The sequence below is a fragment of the Ursus maritimus genome, unplaced genomic scaffold (genome assembly GCF_017311325.1).
Source record: "Ursus maritimus isolate PB19 unplaced genomic scaffold, ASM1731132v1 scaffold_26, whole genome shotgun sequence".
NCBI classification, from domain to species: domain Eukaryota; kingdom Metazoa; phylum Chordata; class Mammalia; order Carnivora; family Ursidae; genus Ursus; species Ursus maritimus.
The window spans coordinates 7,021,021-7,039,676 of NW_024425119.1; the positions used below are offsets into that span (position 1 = coordinate 7,021,021).

The 18,656-nt window shown below is 52.9% G+C and overlaps 1 protein-coding gene across 2 annotated transcripts in view; it reads right to left on the reverse strand.

Moving 5' to 3' along the window:
• VWF (von Willebrand factor) overlaps nt 1-18,656 on the reverse strand; it is a 140,347-nt gene that overhangs the window by 90,596 nt on the left and 31,095 nt on the right. The window contains exons 7-13 of one of the 2 annotated variants that reach the window (XM_040642061.1): nt 17,120-17,336; nt 15,363-15,485; nt 14,374-14,485; nt 13,533-13,583; nt 5,129-5,261; nt 4,496-4,634; nt 3,366-3,466 (exon numbers count right to left, since the gene is read on the reverse strand). In XM_040642061.1, coding sequence (XP_040497995.1) covers nt 3,366-3,466; nt 4,496-4,634; nt 5,129-5,261; nt 13,533-13,583; nt 14,374-14,485; nt 15,363-15,485; nt 17,120-17,336 — 876 coding nt within the window. Of the gene's footprint in view, nt 1-3,365; nt 3,467-4,495; nt 4,635-5,128; nt 5,268-13,532; nt 13,584-14,373; nt 14,486-15,362; nt 15,486-17,119; nt 17,337-18,656 lie in introns of those variants that run through there. The other variant, XM_040642060.1, reaches the window with a different exon arrangement.

The window sequence follows — 18,656 nt, forward strand, 5'->3', positions numbered from 1 at the left end:
GGGGGGGGGGGGCGGCTAAATGCGGTGTAAGCTTACCACCAGCAACATCCCGCTCTTAAATCGTTGGAGTCAGAGAGCAGACAGAGGGGATTTTAGAGATCATCTAGCCATTTAAAGATGGAGACACGGAGTCCCAGAGAGGGAAAGTGACTGGCCTCAGGTCACGGAGGTGGTGGCGGAGCTGGGACCGGCAGCCAGGTGGAGCCTCGGTCCAGCATGCTCTGCCCCATCCTCGACTGTCAGAGGAGATGCTGGAGCCAAGGGGCCCCGCCACCCAGGAGAATCAAGTGCAAAGTCAACACCCCTTTACTGATCACTTTCATCAGTCACTCATATGGGTGAGGCAGGTCCCTTGTGGTCCAAGTAGTCTCAGAGCTCACATTTGGTGACAAAGAACAACACTTCCCCATCTGGATTCTACTCAGCCACTGGGTGTCATGGGAGAGAAAAGACCATGAGCCAAGGAGGACTCTAGGGGGTGTGATCAGAGGGGCTAGGGTCAGCAGGGACTCTGGGGCAGTCTACTGTGGGTGACCAGGACCGTTCTGGGAGCGAAACTCCAGGCCACCAGCAAATGGTTTATTCTTCATCCTTCTGAACCCAAAGTGCACACTCGTGGACACCTTGGGGAGTCAAACTTGCCTTTCACAGGTTACAACTAGGAGCATCCGCCAGCTTCTATTAAGAGGACCCTGATCCAAAGATGGAGCCGGGGCTGGGACCCCAGAGTCCTGACTCCCGCTCTGCATGTAATTAACATGGCTGGGCGGCCGTCCTGGGTTGAAACCAGCACGCGGTAGGACTGGGCCCCGTATGGTCACCTCTAGAAGCCCCTTCCAGCCTCCAGCTATGACTTCACAGGATGCAGGATAAACAATCTAGTGGAAGGTTCCGGACCCAAATAAAAAGTACCCAAGGAAATACCATTAAAAGAAAGAGAATAGAGTGATGTTTCCTTGTTTGCTTTACAAATTTCAAGTGTTGCCACGCTGGCACCCAGGCCTGCCCTACCCTCCCTTTTTAAAATGTAAATCCTCTGACCCCGACACTTCTTGTCCCTCTTGCTGCTTTATTTATCTCCTCAGGATTTATCACCTTCTAATACATGATATAATTTACTGCTTGGTTTGGTTTCTTGTCTGTCCCCCCGAGTGGAACATAAACTGAGCGGGGCAGGGATTCTTGTCTGTTTTGTTTCACTGTTGCAGCCTCGGCCTCTCCTGTGCACACTCACTAGATGTGTGTTGAGTCAGTGACTGAACAAATGACTGAGTTCATGAATGAGTGAGGTTCTCCTGAGGACACAGGCTGAAACGTAATGCCGGTGGTCAACCCCAGGCCCGAGCTCAGCAGTGAAATGGGTGATGTCTTCACTCCCCTCACCCGTGCCTCAGCACCCTCTCCTCCCTCTTCATTCCTAGACTGTGAGTGCCCTCAAGCCCCCCAAAGTCCCCCTGGTCACCCCCAGGGCCTCCTGTCACACCATCCCCCACTAAGACAATAGCTTCCTCCTTCCCCTCAGTCCCCTTGGCTTGACTCAAGGGTAGGTTCAGTCTATCTTTCTGGGATGTGGGGGGTTACGGAGAAGGTGGGATGGCTGATGGCGGGGGTGGGGCACCCTGCCTGAAGACCAGGGCACAGGAGGTGAGGGGTCAGGAGACCTGAGTTCTCTGGTCCTCAATTTGTAACCAAATGACCACGAGACCCAGGGTGAGTTCTTTCTGGCTCCAGAAAGGGATTTTATTTCTAATTGCAAATGACAGGCTGACAAGATGCTCTCCAAGATCTTCCTGCTCTATGATCTGTGGTCATAAGGCTTACTTTTTTAGGAAAGAAAAGAAATTCACTAATATGGAACTTTCTCCAGGACTTTAAGACGAGGGAAAGAATACGGTGTCATGAGGACAGAGGAAACCAAGATATCATCAGGAATGCTCAGATGCCCATGAAAGGATTATACCAAGGGCCTATGGCACACAGGGCCCTGGGGCATCAGAGGAGACTCTCCAGGGATCCGAGGAATGATCTAGGGCAACAGTTCTCTGAGTGTGGTCCTGGAGATGCGTTGGGGTGGGCAGTGAGGGATCCCCGCAGCCATTTCAAGGTGTCCACAAGGCCAAAACTATTTTCCTAATCATACAAGGATGTTACTTGGCTTTTTCCCTCTCATTCTCTTACAAGCGTGCAGTGGAATTTTCCAGAGGCTACATGACACATAATGTTGCAAAAGATTGAATGCAGAAGTAGATGTAAGACTCCAGCTGTCTTCTATTAAGCCAGCCATTAAAGAAATTGGCAGAAATGTAAAACAATGGTATTCTTCTCACTACTTATTTTTGTTTTGGAAAACATGATTATTTTTCAAAAAAATATTGTTTATATTAACACGGAGTGGGTTTATTATTGTTATTTTTTGTTTGGGTTTTTTTTATTGAAGTGTCCTTAACATACATTATTATACTGGTGTCAGGTGTGCAATATATGATTATTGTTATTTTTAGGTGAATTCGTAAATACATATTTTAAGTCTCTGATTTAATTTCTAATGTGGTAAATATTGACAGATACAACCTTCGTAAAAGATCTTGGGGTCTTCAGTAATTTGTAAAAGTACTAAGGCCTCTGAAGACCAAACAATGAGAAGCACTGGTCCGGCAGGAAAGACACTGCCCAGAGGACTGACCGGCTCTGCCACCAACCAAGTGTGCGGTGCTGGGCACCTCGCCCTGCTCACCTAAACCTGAGTCGCTTCATTCATAAAAACAGCAGTGAAAACCACACTGCCCACCTGCTCTGGGAAATTTCCGTAGGAAACAAGGTATAAGGATGCCCTGTGACATATATGGATTGCTACCCAAATGTGCCTCTGGGGCCACAGAAACCAAGGGGAAGTGGACCCCAGACTGCAGAGGCCCAGGGAAGGGGCGAGAGATCTGGTGGTTCCTAGTGCAACCCTTCAGGGACAGGAGGGTCTGCACCCCCGGGGTGCACCACACAGGGTCTCAGCTGCCACTTCCAGACTGGCTCTTCCCTTGCTGCCCACTGTGGGCACTCCCCAGGAGATGCCCCCAGCCAGGAAGCTGGGCTGCAAAATGCTATCTCCTAGCCCCTCAGGAGCCCACCTAGTCTGGCGGCCCCTGGGGTGCCAGAGCCCCAGAAGTGAGAAGCCCCAGGGCAAACGAGGGGCGTCCAGACAACAAACATCAGTCTCTCATAAACAAGAGAGGCCTGTTCCTCCCTCCGGGGGCGTAGGGGCTGGGCAGAGAGGAATTCTTCTCCCACCACAGAAAACCACTCTGCCGGAGCACAAGAGACACTTTGTAAGGTCCAGGCTGCAAGGCGGCAGTGTCTGGGAGGGCACCTACCATCACCAGCAGCCTCCCACGGCCATCCCAGTCCATCTGCAGGTCCTCCCCATAGCTGAGGCGCACGGAGGCCATCACAGTGTGCTGGATGCGGAGGTCACCTGGAATGGAGCAGGGATAGGATTTAGGCAGAAATGAGGAGAGGGCAGGGTGGTGAGAGGCAGATGTACAGTGGAGAGAGACGGAGTATCTCACAAAGGACTGCAACAATGACATCAAGGAGTTGGGGACAGATGGGGATATCCATGAGATTGAAGGAGGTCTCAGGAGGAAGGATAAGTGGGATGGGCATAGTACAAAAAAGGTTCCAAAGAAAGGTTCCCCAGTATCCCAGCTGTAGCCGGCCATTCACTCTATTGCCACAAGAGGGCGGCAGAGGCCCCTGCATCGGCGGCTGCGGGGGCTCTGCCTCCCACTGAATCCCTGAGCCCTGAGCCGTCCCCCAGGCGCTTCTGCCCTTGCACACCACTTCTAGGCTGCGCGACGCTGCGTGCAGAGCTGCATTCAGCAGTTCTCCCTGGAGACGAGGAAGGGATCTCACAGGGAGACACAGCATTAAACACACGTGGACACGCTGTGCGCAATGCCGGGATAATGGGCCGCAGGGTACACGGAAGTCAGGCACAAGAAGAGGGAGGGTGAGGGTGGCGATGATGCCTCCAAAAGGGTGTGGTGCCACCTGGCAAAGTCACTGGATAGGTCGGTTTTTCCCACGGGTCACAGGGTCGCCTGGCTTTGCCCCATGACATCCTCTGGTCTGACCCATCACCAGCCACTCCTTAATTTCTCCACTCCTTTCCCACCTCAAAGCAGAACCAGAACTGTGCCCAACCCTCAACTCACCCCTTTGGCTTAAGCCAAGTGAAAATCTTCTTGGTCCCCGTTCCTTCTCTATGCTCTCTCCCTGGCCTGGAGCAGCTCCCTGGTCTCCAGACAGCTTCCTCCAGGCCTCCTTCCCCTCCTCCTCCAGGAAGCCTTCCTTTCTTGCAAGGACGCATGCTGAGGATACCCACCCCTCCAGAGATAGCTCTCCTCACAAAAGAGGTGGGCAGTGAGCATGGCTGAGCCGTGGAGGTGCTGTGGAGTGGGCGGGGCCAGCCCCAGGCCTGGTGGTGGAGGACAGAACACACCTTGCAGGAGAGGGATCTGGACATCCTGCCCATCCATGGACACGCCTCCCCCGTGCTTCAGCTTCACGAGGCTGTTGTGCAATCCCGGCAGGCGGACAGTGACTGAGCGGGTGCAGACAGCATCAGGGTCATCGGCGCACTGCCAAGAGGGCCACACAGAGTGACGTCGCACAAACCCCCTGCCTGGCACCCCAGCCTGGGACCCATTTACTCAGGGAAAGAGCACAACCCCAGGCAACCTCTGGCCTTCTGAGGAGAAACAATTCCATTCTCACAGAATGGTCTCTGTGAGTAGGCCCCCTGGAGGTGTGCCGGGACAAGGCCCTGAGCCCAGCGCTCACCGCTGCCCAACTCCCCACAGTTCCCCACATCCTTTCCCATCCAGGTCTGGTCTTTATAAAGAACTTTATAAAGAATAGCCTCTGGCTGTATTCCTGATGCTTGGCCCTATGGTTCCAAAGCAAACCTAGGACTTCAGTCCTCAGGGGGAGCCATGTGCTCCTCTCCAGGGCCCTCCTTGCTCCAGTCTCTGGAGAAGAGAGGGATAGCGTGTACCACAGCAGCTCACAAAGGAGATGGGACCACCCTGGCCCACCCCATCACGGCCTCCTGACAGGCAGCAGGCCAGCTCACCTGCACGGTCTCAATGACAACAGAGAAGGTGTGGTCCTGGCAGTCCTGGGCCAGCAGGTACTGGCAGACCCCACTGAAGGTGAAGTACCTGTTGTCAAAGCTCTTGAAGTGGGATTGTCCTGTAGACGAGACACTCTCCCTGGAGGGACAGGAGGAGGCGGTGAGAACAGGAAGAGGAAGCCCCTGGTGGGGCAAAGGAGGCCTGCATGAGCAAACCGGGCCGCTCTCATGGAGCTCCGCAGATGTTCTTTCCCCACACCGGTCTGAGAACGAGTCCTATGGGAGGACTCGAACTCAGGTCCAGTCCCCAAACCAGTGAGAGGTCAGAGCTGGATCTTCAGTTCAATGCCTCACTTTATGGAAGGGACAACCAAGGGCAGGTGCGAGCCACGCCCGTCAGTGGCGGAGCCCGCCGAGCCGGCAGCTCGAGCTCTCTGTTCACCATGCGTCTCCGCCCTTCCCACAGCCACCCCACAAGCCCTGGCCTCCCAGGCGGCCACATCCAGGGACAGCCCTTGCTCTGTACTGGTGTTGTGGGGATTTCGGGCACAGCCCCACCAGGAGAGCCCCTGAGGCAAGCAGGCAGAAAGGCCAGCCCAGACAGAGGAGAGGAGGGGCATGGCACTCCTCAGGCTCAGCAGGGCAGAGGCCAGGGTGCCATCCTCGCCCTCAGCCAAGGGGCGGCTCTAGGCCTCCTCATGGGCAAGTCCATGTTGTGACTTCAGCTTGGGGCCAATGGGGGCCAGGAGGCCATCTGCCCGTGATCTCATCACCGCCCCAGCCAGCTCCCCTAGCTCAGGCTGACACATCTGTGGGTGGGTCCGGGACTCCCCTCCGTCACCATGCACGCAGAGCCTCAGCTCACCCTCCACCTGAGCCCTGTTGCATCTTCCCCAGACCATATCCAGCCATGCGGCTGGCCCAATGCACCTCAACAGAAGTCATACACCCCAGAGAGTGTCCATGCAGGGGACCTCTGCCAAGGTCTCCAGTGATCCCCTCACGCACCCCCACCCCAGCTCAGGGCAATCCGTCCCCAGGGCCCACAATGGGCTCATTGAAACTGAATCAGGCATCTTGATCCCTTCCCAATCTCCTTCTATGTATTTCCTCTCATCTGTGCCTTCTACTCTGTAGAAAAAGAAATACAGACACACACCATGGCCATTCCATAAAGTAGGGGCCCTCCTTCCCACCCAGTCACCCTTGACCTCCAAACTGCAGAATCTCTCCAGAGCACTAATCCCATCGAAACCTGAAGTTCCCCCAAGGGTCTTAGAGCCAGTCGCACGTCAGCCCACCCCAGGGGCTGATGCTGGTCTGTCACACAGTCGGGGGTCAGGAGAGTCCAGCCGCCCACGTGGACAAGCTCCACAGGCGCCGTCGCCAGCCGCCTCAGGCCCACGCTTGCACTGAAGGGCACGGCAGGCATAGCTTTGGATTCAGTGTGGCCCAGCCTTTGGTCTGTGTTGGAAGGCAGGGGTAGGGGAGAGTAGCCTCAGGTCACTGTGAGTGTCCTCTGACTGGGCCCGGGCGGTGACCCTCCAAAGCGGCATGGGCCAGGAAGGCACATTCCGCCCGGAAGAAATTATGAGAAATAGGGAGGCCCAGATCATGATCAGCATCACCCTCTGTGATAGTAAGAAATACATATTTGGTCTTTATCCCTGGTTCCTGACACAGAGCTCCTAAAACCCTCAGAATATCCTGGGCGATAGGAGCATCTTTGTTCTAACGAAACCACTGTTGGTGGGCCCCTAGATAGCTTCAGGATGGGGTCTCGTCCCCAGAAAGACCCAGGCAAGATGAAAGAGTTGGAACTTTCTGCCCCACCCTCCAACCTCCAGGGACAGGAGAGAGAGCTGGGGATTACCGATCAATCGTGCGTAATAAAACTCCACGAGAGGATCTGGAAAGCTTCTGGGTTGGTGAATGTACCCACATGCAGGGGGCGGCAAACCCCAAGTCACGGGGACAGAAGCTCCCATGCTCAGGAACCTTCCGGTCTTTGCCCCATGCACCTCCTCTGTGATTTGTATCCTTTCTAATATCCTTTTATATAAACCAGTAATGGTAAGTAAAATGCCCAAGTTTTGTGAGCCATTCTAACAAACTATTGGACCTGAGGAAGGCATTGTGGGAACCCCAGCTTGTAGCCAAGTCAGACAGAGCGAAATCTGAGAGCCCAGTACTTGGGATCAGCATGGGAAGTGGGGCATCTTGTGGGACTGAGCCCATAACCTGCAGGGTCTGCAATGATTCAGTCATTAGTGTCAGAACTGAATTGTAGGACATCAGTTGGTGTCCAGAAAGTAGAAAGAATTGGTTGGCTTGGGGATAAACCACACACATGCAGTGTCAGAAGTGTTGTAAGTAGGAATAGCTCAGGTCGCCCCGGCATTGCCCCCAAAGAAGAGCAAGAGTGAAGGATCACTTCACGGCGGGCAGTAAAGGTCAGGGCAAGGGTCATCCCAGCTGATTGTAAACGTGCTGAAATTCCAAATCCACTGGTGTCCCAGGAAAGCCTTTCTCCAATGGCTATTCCTCAGAACCCACCATCATCCTGCAAACAGAGGGATATGGCCCTTCGTGTCAAACTTCTTGACCCCATGGCAATAAAATGGGTGAGAAGTCTTCCCTGACTTTCTCTGTTTTCTCAGGAGCCCTCTTATCTGAGATGAAAGTGGGCCTGCATTATCTCTGACAAGGCCTAGGAAAGAAGGTCAACGAGAAAATGCACAAACATTCAAAAGCAAAACTTCCAGAGCTAGAATCTAATGCGCAGATCTGATTTCCTGCCCTGACCCCCACTGACTTGTGCTCTGAAGTTCCTCAGGAATCGAAAGTCTAAATATGACATTCAGCTTATCGCGCTGGTACCACCGAGGGACGGAGCTGTGAGCAAAACCTGACAACACGGATGGGGAAGCGCTGGGCCAGAAGTTGGCCCTGGAAGCTGGAGCATTAGCCAGAGCAGCGGGCCACAGGGCACCTCACCCATCCTCTGCCCAGAGCAGGACGGCCAGGATGTTCCCGGTCAGCTAGCTGGTCCAGCGGCCAAAGGCAGATCCCAGCCAGCAGCTGCCCCGCCCAACGGAGAAGGTGGGCAAACGGCAGTGGTGAATCAATAAAGGACTGCCGATTCTTAAAATAGCCTCAAAAGTAGAACAGCCGGGAATTAAAGCAGATCTGCTACGTGAATAAAGATCTTTCCTCGTTGGGGTGCCTGGCTGGCTCAGTTGGTTAAGTGTCTGCCTTCGGCTCAGGTCATGATTCCTGGAGTCTCAGGATCGAGCCCCACATTAACCTGCTCAGCAGGGGGTCTGCTTCTCCCTCTCCCTCTGCCCCTCCCCACTGCTTGTGCTCTCTCTCTTGCTCTCTCTCTCTGTCAAGTAAATAAAATCTTTAAAAAAAAAATAGAAAGAAAGAAAAAAAGAAAAGATCTTCCCTCATTGAAAAACTGGAAAGAAATCTCTCCTCTGATGGAAACACATGACCTCTTCTAAAAAGAAACCCTTTTGTCTGCAGTACGTGAGTCCTCAGAGGGCTTCTCTGCTCAGCCCATCTGCTTCCATCCTTTGCCACACGGCCTATGGAAATGCCAGCTCCCAGGCCTTTTGCAAAGCAACACAAACGCCCCCATGGAAGTTTTCACAAAGCCTGCCTCTAAATCACCATAAGGTCATCCCCATCAAACGCACAAGGCGCATTTCCAAGCGCCCTGTGGTACATCTCACTCGCTGCTTCCACAAGGCGGTGGCCACCAGCCCCAGCTCACAGAGGAGGAAAGGCAAGCACAGAGAAAAACTCGCCCAAGGCCCCAAGGTCCTCAGACAGGGATTTGCACATGGACCTTCCGTCTGGTTTCAGAGCCCGAAGCCCTTGACACCACCCAACACTGCCTCATGGGTTGGCTCCTGAAGTTTCTCATAGGCCTGATTTTGTGAGGGCCAAGCCTGAGTCATTCTGAGCCTGGGCACACATGGGCCCATGCCAAGGGACTGAGTACAACTGAGTCTGGATACAGAGACTGAGTGGAGAAGAGCCCTGGCTGCTGCTTCTTCCTTTTAAAGATTTACTTATTTATTTGAAAGAGAGTGGGGAGAGGGCCAGAGGGAAAGGGAGAGACAATCTCAAGTAGGCTCCCCGTTGAGCATGGAGCCTAATGTGGGGCTGGATCTTAACAACCCTGAGATCATAACCTGAACTGAAACCAAGAATCAGACGCTCAACCGACTGAGCCACCTAGGTACCACCCCCTCCCCCCCACCCCGCTTTTTAAGATGTATTTATTTATTGAAGAGCCCTGGCTTCTAAAGGTGGTACACGGGCCTGTCCTGAAGGAGGCCTGGTGTGACTCCAGAAACCCCAGTATTGGCTGGGGCAGGCCCTAGGAGAGTTTCCGTGAACCTGGGCATTCAGATCCCCCAAGCGAGCCCAGGTATCTAGGAATGCACGCTCTCATTGGACAGGCATTGGCCCTGATCACTGTCTCTGTTAGCCAACGAGGAAGTCTGTCTTCCCCCCCAGAGGCTTCAGAACAGACAGCTTGAGTCCTTAAGTTGAATTACAGGGCTGGGTTAGAATGCATGAGAAATTATCCGGAACCAAATGAGTAAGGAGTCACACCAAGGCCCTCCCCTGCCCCACAGCCAAGCCCAAGGCAGGCCTGGGCTCTGTCTGACCCTCCTGCCCCCCTGGCCCCAGCCACACCCTGCCTCTGACCACCTCTCCCCGTGCCACACTCCTTTGGGCATGTGCCTCTGTCTCAGTCCTTCTCTGATCCTGCTTAACGAGGGAGCCGAGGCTGTGGGGATGAATAGGGCTAACGTTTATTGAGTGCTTGCTGTGTGTAACAGCTTCTGCTGGATGAAGCTACTATTATCATCCCTGTGTGACAGATTAGGACACTGAGGCTGCAAACGATCAGGTAGTTTGCCAGAGTCACCCAGCAGAAAACTGGGGGGACTGGAATTCCAGCCAGGCTGCCCGAGTCCACCCCACTGCCCAGTCCCCAGCCCCCTGCTATGCTACCTGCCCATGGGCATAGGATGGGCAAGTGAGAAGCCCTCCACTCACACTTTCCCAGCTGCAGAAGAGAACCTTCCATACTCTTCCATCAGGAGTTTGAAATTCTAACCAGAGCTTTGTTTATTTAAGGAATAGTCCCTGTTAATAGGCATGCTCCTTCCTCATTGACCCTGACCAAACATTTATGGTTCAATGGGAACCAAATTAGCAGAACTTTTCTGGGCAGCATATGTTGCAGAGAAAAGGAAGAGGACGAGAGGGAAAAGAAGCTTGGGGCTACAGAAAGGGAAATCTGGGGAAACCACAGCTTTGCCTGGAGCTGCCCTAACTCCTAACAAGAACAGAGGGGCACAGTGAGCAATGAAGGCCTAAAGGAGCATTTAGGCTCCAGCCTCTCCACATATAGACTGATGTTCTCCCGGGCAATTTCTTCTCCCTCCCACTCCCATACACAACACCCCCTGTGCCAGGCAGCTCCCTCCATGGTCCCACCTCCTGTATTCATGTCTTTGTGTGATCCCCTCACCTTGAGTGTAGACTAGACATGTTGACTTGTTTCTAGTAAATATAATGCAGCAGAAGGGAAGGATGTCACTTTGGAGATTGGGTTTTTAAAAGACCATGGCTTCTGTCCTGGCCTCTCTCCCTCACTCTCTCTGAGGTCGCTCACCCTAGAAAAAGCCAGCCATCGTGTCACAAGGCATTCCCTCATGAGAGTTCCACATGCTGAGGGACTAAGGCCTGCCAACCATCACATGATTAAGCTTCAAAGTCCCAAAGGAGCCTTCAGATAAGACCACAGCCCAAGTCAGCAACTTGACTGCAACTTCATGAGAAATCACGGGCCAGACTCAGCCACACCCAGACTCCTGACACACAGAAACTCTAAGATAATAAATGTTTGTTGTTTGCTAAGATTGGGGTAATTTGTTACACAACAATAGACAACTAATACACTCTCATCTTATCCCAAAGAATCAAAACCCAGCTCTCTATTCCTAAAATTCACTATGTCAGCTCTTCCAGGGACTGTGGAGAAGTCATAGTCTGCTCTTTGCTATGCTAGCAGAGTTAAGCATATCCCCTTCCAGAACTTTCCCATCAGAAGTTTTATCAGCAATGGTCACACCGGGGGCATAAGACAGCTCCACTGCCAGCTGACTCATGGCAAGGTATGGAAATACACCTGCGTGCTACAGGTAGAAGTGGAGTGGGAGATCCAACTAAACTCCAGAACTAGAAAAAGAGGGTCAGAGCTGAGGCTTTGAATATACAAAGTAAGAGTTTAGTGATTATGTCAACAAAATATCAAACCAGTCAGTAGACTGCAGAGTTGGAACTGGTTATCTTTCCATCAAGACATCAAGAAAATTGCTTACATCCTCAGCAAAACTATTGTCTAAATTTTGAACTGAATACCAGGATATTGTATTTTCTGCCCCAAACCAAGCATTCCATCGTGTGCATAGTGAGTGTTCAGATCATTGCTGGACGGTTGGATGGATGGATGGATGGAAGGAAGGATGGAGCAATGGATGGTTGAATGGATGGACAGATGGATATTTGCATGGATGGACGGGTGGACAGATGGATGGGTAGATGGATGGGTGGATGAATGGATGGATAGACAGATGGGTAGAAGATGCTCCCTATGGAAAGCAGTTATTAAGAATTCCTAATCTGGGGGTGCCTGGGTACCTTGGTTGGTTGAGCGTTGGACTCGTGATTTTGGTTCAGGTCATGATCTCATGGGACTGAGCCCTGCACAGGGCTCTGTGCTTGGTGGGGAGTCTGCTTGAGATTCTCTCTCTCCCTCTCCCTCTGCCCTTTCCTGCTATCTCTCTCTCTCCCTCTCAAATAAATAAATAAATCCTTTTAAAAAATTCCTAATCTGGTGGCCAATCTAACAAAATGCAGTAAACGAATTCCTAATTCTGTCCATTGTGGCTCATAGATCTTATATAATTCATGCTTACTATTTAGATATTAACTGTTTTTGCAAGTCATCTGCAGCAACCTCATGTCTTTCAGTGGGCCCCTTAGGTCTTTCACAGGGTATGATGATGTTAAATTGGAGCATTGATATCCCTTGCAAGAATAATCTTTTGTCCTTCACGCTTCCTTTAAATATTGCACAGAAGATAAACTGGCTGGCCGGCCATCCCTGAGCCAGACTAATTGACCTAGCCCTAGTGCCCACTAGTTCCAGAATTTTCCCAGTGTGGTGGGCATTGGGTAAGGTCCCAAGTGACCCTACGGCCAACAGGCCCCAAATATGACCCCAGTATCCAAGTTCAAACCCGGTCAGCCCACCAAAGCCAACATGGTTTCTTAGGGCCAAAGGGAGGGGAGCCTATCTGGCTACTTGCCTTGCAGTTTTTTACCACGCTCTACAAACCATGGGAACCCAGAAAGTAGTGTCCGGCATACGAGCTGGGGCTGAGCTGGTCTTTAACTAAATGAGGGGCCTCTCCTGAGCCAGCAAAGGATGGCAAAGACCTTCCTGCAATGGAATAGATGGAGGACCATGAAAGAGAGTAAACAGAAGGTCAAAAGCAGCAATCAGGTAGCTTTGAGTTTGAGTCCTGTCATTGTCTCTTAGCAGCTGTGTGAGGTTGAGCAAGTTATGTAATCTCTCCAGCTCCACCTCCTCTTTTGTGAACCTAGAGTAAACCATACCTGCCTCACAGGCTCGCATGTAAAAGGCTCAGCCCAGAGCCCAACACGTAGCAAACACCACGTGAGTGACCACAAAGGGGAAAATTATCAGGAGAAGAGCCAGGGTTACTGGGGGTGAGGCAGAAGGGAACTCTGCAGGCAAAGTCTGCAGCAAACAGAATAGAGTTGGGGCCAGTAAAGGGCAGAGATGATTATGAAGCAACTTTTTCAAAAGAGGTTTTCCAGGGAGGGGGCGGGGTAGAAGAAACCATTTGGTGGTCTGACTTTCCTAGTTCCTGGGCCATTCTAAGGTCTTCCTATCTGGCATTTCAGAAACTTCTCACTTTGAATTTTGAAGAATTACTGGGCCCTTCGTCCTCTCAATTTCCAAAGAATTTGCATCGTCTTTGTTTAGCCCACTGTGACCCTACAGTTCTTAGAGCTCATCGAACCATAATCCTCTGAGCAAACAGGTGAGAAGAAAAGGACAATAAAACCTTAGTCCAGGTGCATTCTCAGCTTTCAGCTACGCAGGGTGTCCCTCTGCTGGCCCCTGAGTGGGTCAGCACAGCTGGGATCCCAAACCAGACTTGTGGTCAGAGGGCTAGCCGGTGCAGAGGCCGCCTTCTCCCTGCCTGGAGATGTGGCCCTCCCTATGTAGCAAGAACGACATACCATTCCTTCCAGAGAAGGGGGGGGGTGAGCGGAAAGGTGCCTACCTGGGCATTCTTCATTGCTGCAGATCCACAGGCTATTCCGGCAAATGCTGTTGGGGAGAGAAGCACAGGTTATGGCTAGTTGTGTAAACACGAGGGCCCATGAACAGACCTAGAGCTCATCACAGACACCACAGCCCCCAAAGGGAGGGATCTGGGAAAAGAAGGGAGCTGGTGCTGGGGGTGGCGGGGGTCTTTATGAGACTGAAGGTGAACGGCACAGGGCTGTGACCACAGAGGGAGGCATCTTGGAGATACGGCCAAGGGGGAGAAATCCTGATGGAGAGAGAGAAGAAGAAAACCTAGGGGACCCGACGTCCCTGAAAATCCACCCAGCCACTGAGCAATGAAGTTCCTACTCGCCCCCAGCTGCCCCTTGCCCACAGCTGGGAGAAGAGAGGACAGAAGGGCTGCAGAGAGGGGTGCCACCCAGACCCATGCCGGGCAGCCCATGGGGGTCCTGGAAGTCAGCTGAGCAGGGAAAGACAGCAAAGGGAGGAGGCCTGGAGATGGAAGAGGCCTTATGTCCTCAAGGACAGAAGCGCCTGTGGCGTGGTGACTGTCACGTAGCCCTTCTTCAGAGAGAGTCATTAATTACAGCAGGGTTTGGGGGGAAAGGTAGAGACGATGTTTGGATGTCAAACGTCCTTTCCTCCCCGACCCCCTCCTCTAGGCCCATCCTTGCTCCTCCTTCCTGACTTCCCCCACTTCCCCAAACCACCCCACATCTCAACCTCTTCTCCCTCTGCCCACCCAGATCCGGTGGCACCTGCCACAGCCTCTCCTGCCGCCCACTGCCCTGGGCCACCCTCCCAGGCCCCACGGCGCAGCCCCAGGTACCAGGTATTGCAGTCCCGCAAGAGGGAGGCGCCCGGAGGGTACCGCTGCCCGGCGTGCACACAGGAACAGTCAGCGCTCCCCACGCAGCGGCCTTCATCCAGGAGCTGTCCTTCTGTGTTCAAGGGCATCAAGGCAAAGACTCAGCTTATCACCATTACTCATCTCGCAGCTGCAGAATCCCTGGGGTGACCACAGCTGAGGGCTTCTTCAGGAAGCTCAAGGAACCTGCTCCGTGATGTTGCTCTTTCCCGTTAGAGCCATACGGGGGAGGGGGATTATTAGTCTCTCTCTACTGGCAAAGAAATGGGGGAAAGAGCTTTGCTCAAGGTCCGCCAGTGAGGAAGGCATGAGTCTAGGCTGAGAGGGTCTCCCAGGAAGCTCCAAGAACTGGTATGACCCTTAGTGTCACCTTAATGCACTGAAAGAGAGGGCAATTTTAATCCCCGTTGCACAGATGAAGAAAGGAGGCAAGAGTTTTGTTCAAGGTCGTCCAGCGGGGAAGTCAGTACTCAAAACACACGGGCCTCACTCTCAGTAACTAAACAGCGTTTGTCACCAAACTCACAAGGCCTCTCCTGAGAAACACTTTCTAGTGCAAAGCTCTTTCTCGGCTGAGCTCACATGGTAAACCCAGGAGATGTTCTAAAGTATCTTTCGCCCAGACCGTTCCCTGACACTCAACTGAGAAAACAAAAGTGCCGCTCAGATCGGGCCACGTGCTCCCCAAACAAAGTCACTGTCGGAGACCAGACCGTCCTTCTGTTTCCGAGACACACGCGCTTTCACGGATACAGTACAACAGGAAAACAGAAATTAAAAATAACCCCCGGCTCAATCCTGATCCCTCTGTACAAAGACTTTTTAAAAATAAATAAAAGGCTTCTGATTTCAGCAACGGGCGACAAACACAAGTGGCCTTCATCTGGCTTCCCCAAGCCAAGGGCACTGGCAAGGTCTGGGATTTGCGAATAAAGTGAGAAGTTTATTACCAGGGCAGCTGCAGCCATCCACGCATTGCTCCTGACACACTGCTTGGACCTGCAGGCTCTGGCAAGTTCTGGTGCAAGGGGACACGCACTCCTTGTACTCCATGCCATCCGGGCATGCCGGTCCTGAAACAGAAAACCCAAAAGTCTCCCCGGAGCAGCTCCCTCCCAGAGAGCGCCTCCTAAGCTACGCCGTCCTCAGAGTCTCTGTGCTCTCTTGCCTGCTCCCCTCTGTCCTTAGGGCCCTGGGGGCCAGCTGCACCCCAATGGCCCATGCGCCCTCCAAGACCACCCTGCCAACACCCCCTCCCCCGCAAAGGAACATCTTCTATCTTGTAGGGCCTGACTAAGTCTCAGCAGGGTCACCTGGGACCACCACCCCTTCCCCTTGGTCATCTGTTTCTCCATGAACAGCTTGGTGTGTTTTTTTTGTCCCCCTATGCTCTGCCCCTTTCACCCTCTCAAGGTAATACCAAAGCCCTCTAGATTAAAAATAAATGCCCTCCTGGGGCCAAGCAAGGGTAAGTGGCGACCTCCCTCACATCCCTCCTCTGAGGGCTCCTCTGCCTCATGAAACTGGCCCCAATGGAAAGCCCTGCCCAGCACGGGGTACACACCATCCAAACCTACTTTCCCCACGTGGGTGACATGCTCCATATTTATTTTCCACTGTGCTGCAGGACTATCTTCAGAGCCTTTATCACCTAAGCATCTGTCCTCCCCTGTGGACCCAGCTCCTCCTGGACAAGGACTGGCTCCCCTCCTTTGTTTCTCAACCCTGTGGCTGGCTGATGCTTAGAGCAGCTGAAGAACCGGAACATACCAGTGACCTTTCCTGGGCTTCGCAACACAAAACAATTGCTCTGAACCCCTTCTCCTCCAAGAGGCATCTCCCCCCCAGCCTTATCTTCAAAGACCTAAAATAACAGCCACTCCACCTTACAGCGGAGAAACCGGCTGCTAATAGCCACCTTCTCACACCTCCACAGCAGTGATAAAAGCTCTAATTTATAAGCGGAAAAAACACACACTGAAAAACGTGTGTGCGCTGTAAATATTTGGCCCGCTGTTCTGTCTCCATCAGCCAGGATGGCCTGTGTAATTATGGCAGACTGTCCATCTGCATGGCTTTTGATCCGTGGTAGAAAGTCTGGGGAGAGAGGAGGCTTCTTGCAAGGGAACCACAGAAGCTCCTACTTAATTATGGTAATTTGGGGATGGTGACAATGACTGTGAGCAGGGACCCAGTGAGACTGGGAGATCCAAACCACGGGCGTCTCGAGGCGAGGTGGAGGGAAAGGTGAGGCCCGCGCCAGGAGGAAAAAAGGCTGGGTTCATGAAAGGGAAGGGCTTATGGAGAGCCTGCCCAGCTCTGCAAGATCACGCCGCTGCTGCCACCACGGACAGTCTGGATGACTCCCCGCTCCTCATCAATGCAGACAGGCAGGCGGCGAAGCCTGAGCTGAAATCAGGACAGCTGGGATTCCTGTCAGAGGCTGGGAACGTTCTCTGAGGCCAGGGAGTAGATTGCCCGAGGGAGTCCTGGGGCACTGAGGGAGGCATGGCCTAGAACGGCCGCGGTGGGGGGGGCGGGGGGGGACGACAGGCGCCGGAAGGCCTTTAAGGGAAGGGACGCCCCCTGTGGGCCAGCCGTCTGTGATCAGGTGGCCCAAGCGCATGACATGGCCTGAGGGCTTCCCTAGTGACACCCCAGGAAGGACAGCACTCATTCCCAGCGGAAAGGCTGGCCGTGGACTTACGGCAGGTGCTGTGGTCGGTCCAGCCGTACAAGACCATGCCCTGCTGGGCACAGGCCCGGGCATACTCCAGGAGGACCGCACAAGGGCACCTCTGCCCCGGGGCACACGTGCACAGCGTCCTTTCACACAGGGCCACGAAAGGCTCAGGGTCCACCAGAGGGTGGCAGCGGGCAAACACCGAGGCGCTCTTCAGAAGCTGGCACTGCTCCCACGGGCCCTGCAGGAACGAGACGGCCCTGGGTGAGGACGGCGGCCATGCAGCCCTGGCCCCGCAGGGCACTGGCTTGTGTCTTCCTGAATGTGGCTCCATGACGAGCCCGCCCTGCCCGGAAAGCCAGGGAAGCTCCCTCACACTTGCCAGAGTAGGTGCTGATCAAGTTCTCATACTGAACAGTCTTAGCAGTCCAAGGGCAAATATTGAACCCATGCTGCAAGAAGTGGACGGACAGAGACTGAAGTTACCTCCCAGGCCAGCTTCTGAACAGCAGAGGCGGGTGCGGGGGGAAGGGCAGGGTGGTCCTAGGAAAGCAAGGAGCAGAGGGTGCCGCGCGGAGCCGGGCGGCGAGGAATGCCCAGCGGCGTCTGCTCCCCGCTGACCTCGCCTCCTCCTCCTCCCCTCCCCAACGGGGCCTTCCCCACCACACAGGAGGAGGTGGTACCAGGACTTTCAGAAAGCAGAGACTGCGGAAATTTAAATTCTGTATACTAGGGGTGCCATCCGGCCGTAGGCTTCCCGAGCGTTCACCAGGTGATTCCTGGCGCCAGACGGAATCCGTTCCCAACAGCAAAAACAAGCTAGGATTCTCGGAAATGTCCCCGAGATCCCCTGCCAGGCAAAGGCTGTCCTTGGATTTTACCACCTTGTTGATACCCTCAACCTAACAACACAGGGCGGGGGCGAAATTGTTTACTATTCCGGTAACACAGGAGTACACACACTCTTACGTACTGTCTTCGTAAACATCTCTGCGTTCTGTGTTTTAATGATTCTAACTGCACCTTTTTTTTTTTTTTTTTTTTTTTTAAAAAAAAAAAAAAAAAGATTCTCTCCCAGGGCACCTGGGTTAAGTGTTTGACTCTTGGTTTCGGCTCAGGTCATGATCTCAGGGTTGTGAGATCAAGCCCCGCATTGGGCTCCCACAGAGTCTGCTTATCTCTCTTCCTCCCCCTCTAGTCTGCCGCACCCCCTCAAATAAGTAAATAAATAAAATCTTCAAATCTCTAAAGTTGGGAGTCACAGCTTTGGAAGCCATTCCCTGTGATGTCATTTGCTGCAAATAAAAATTTTCTTTATGTGACAAAATATAATAAAATAAAATAAAAATCTCTGAAGTTGGGGTGCATCTTCCAATCATTCTCACACTTTAATTGGCAGCAGCTTTTTTCTTTTTTCTAGACTTGAGAATGGACTCTGGAATCCCATCCTGCAGACTTGTATTCAGCCATCTGACCTGCTGTAATAAATCCTTCTTATTACAATTGTCTAGCATGGAATCTCTTCTCTGCATCAGAATATTGGCCAAGACAAAACCCCAAA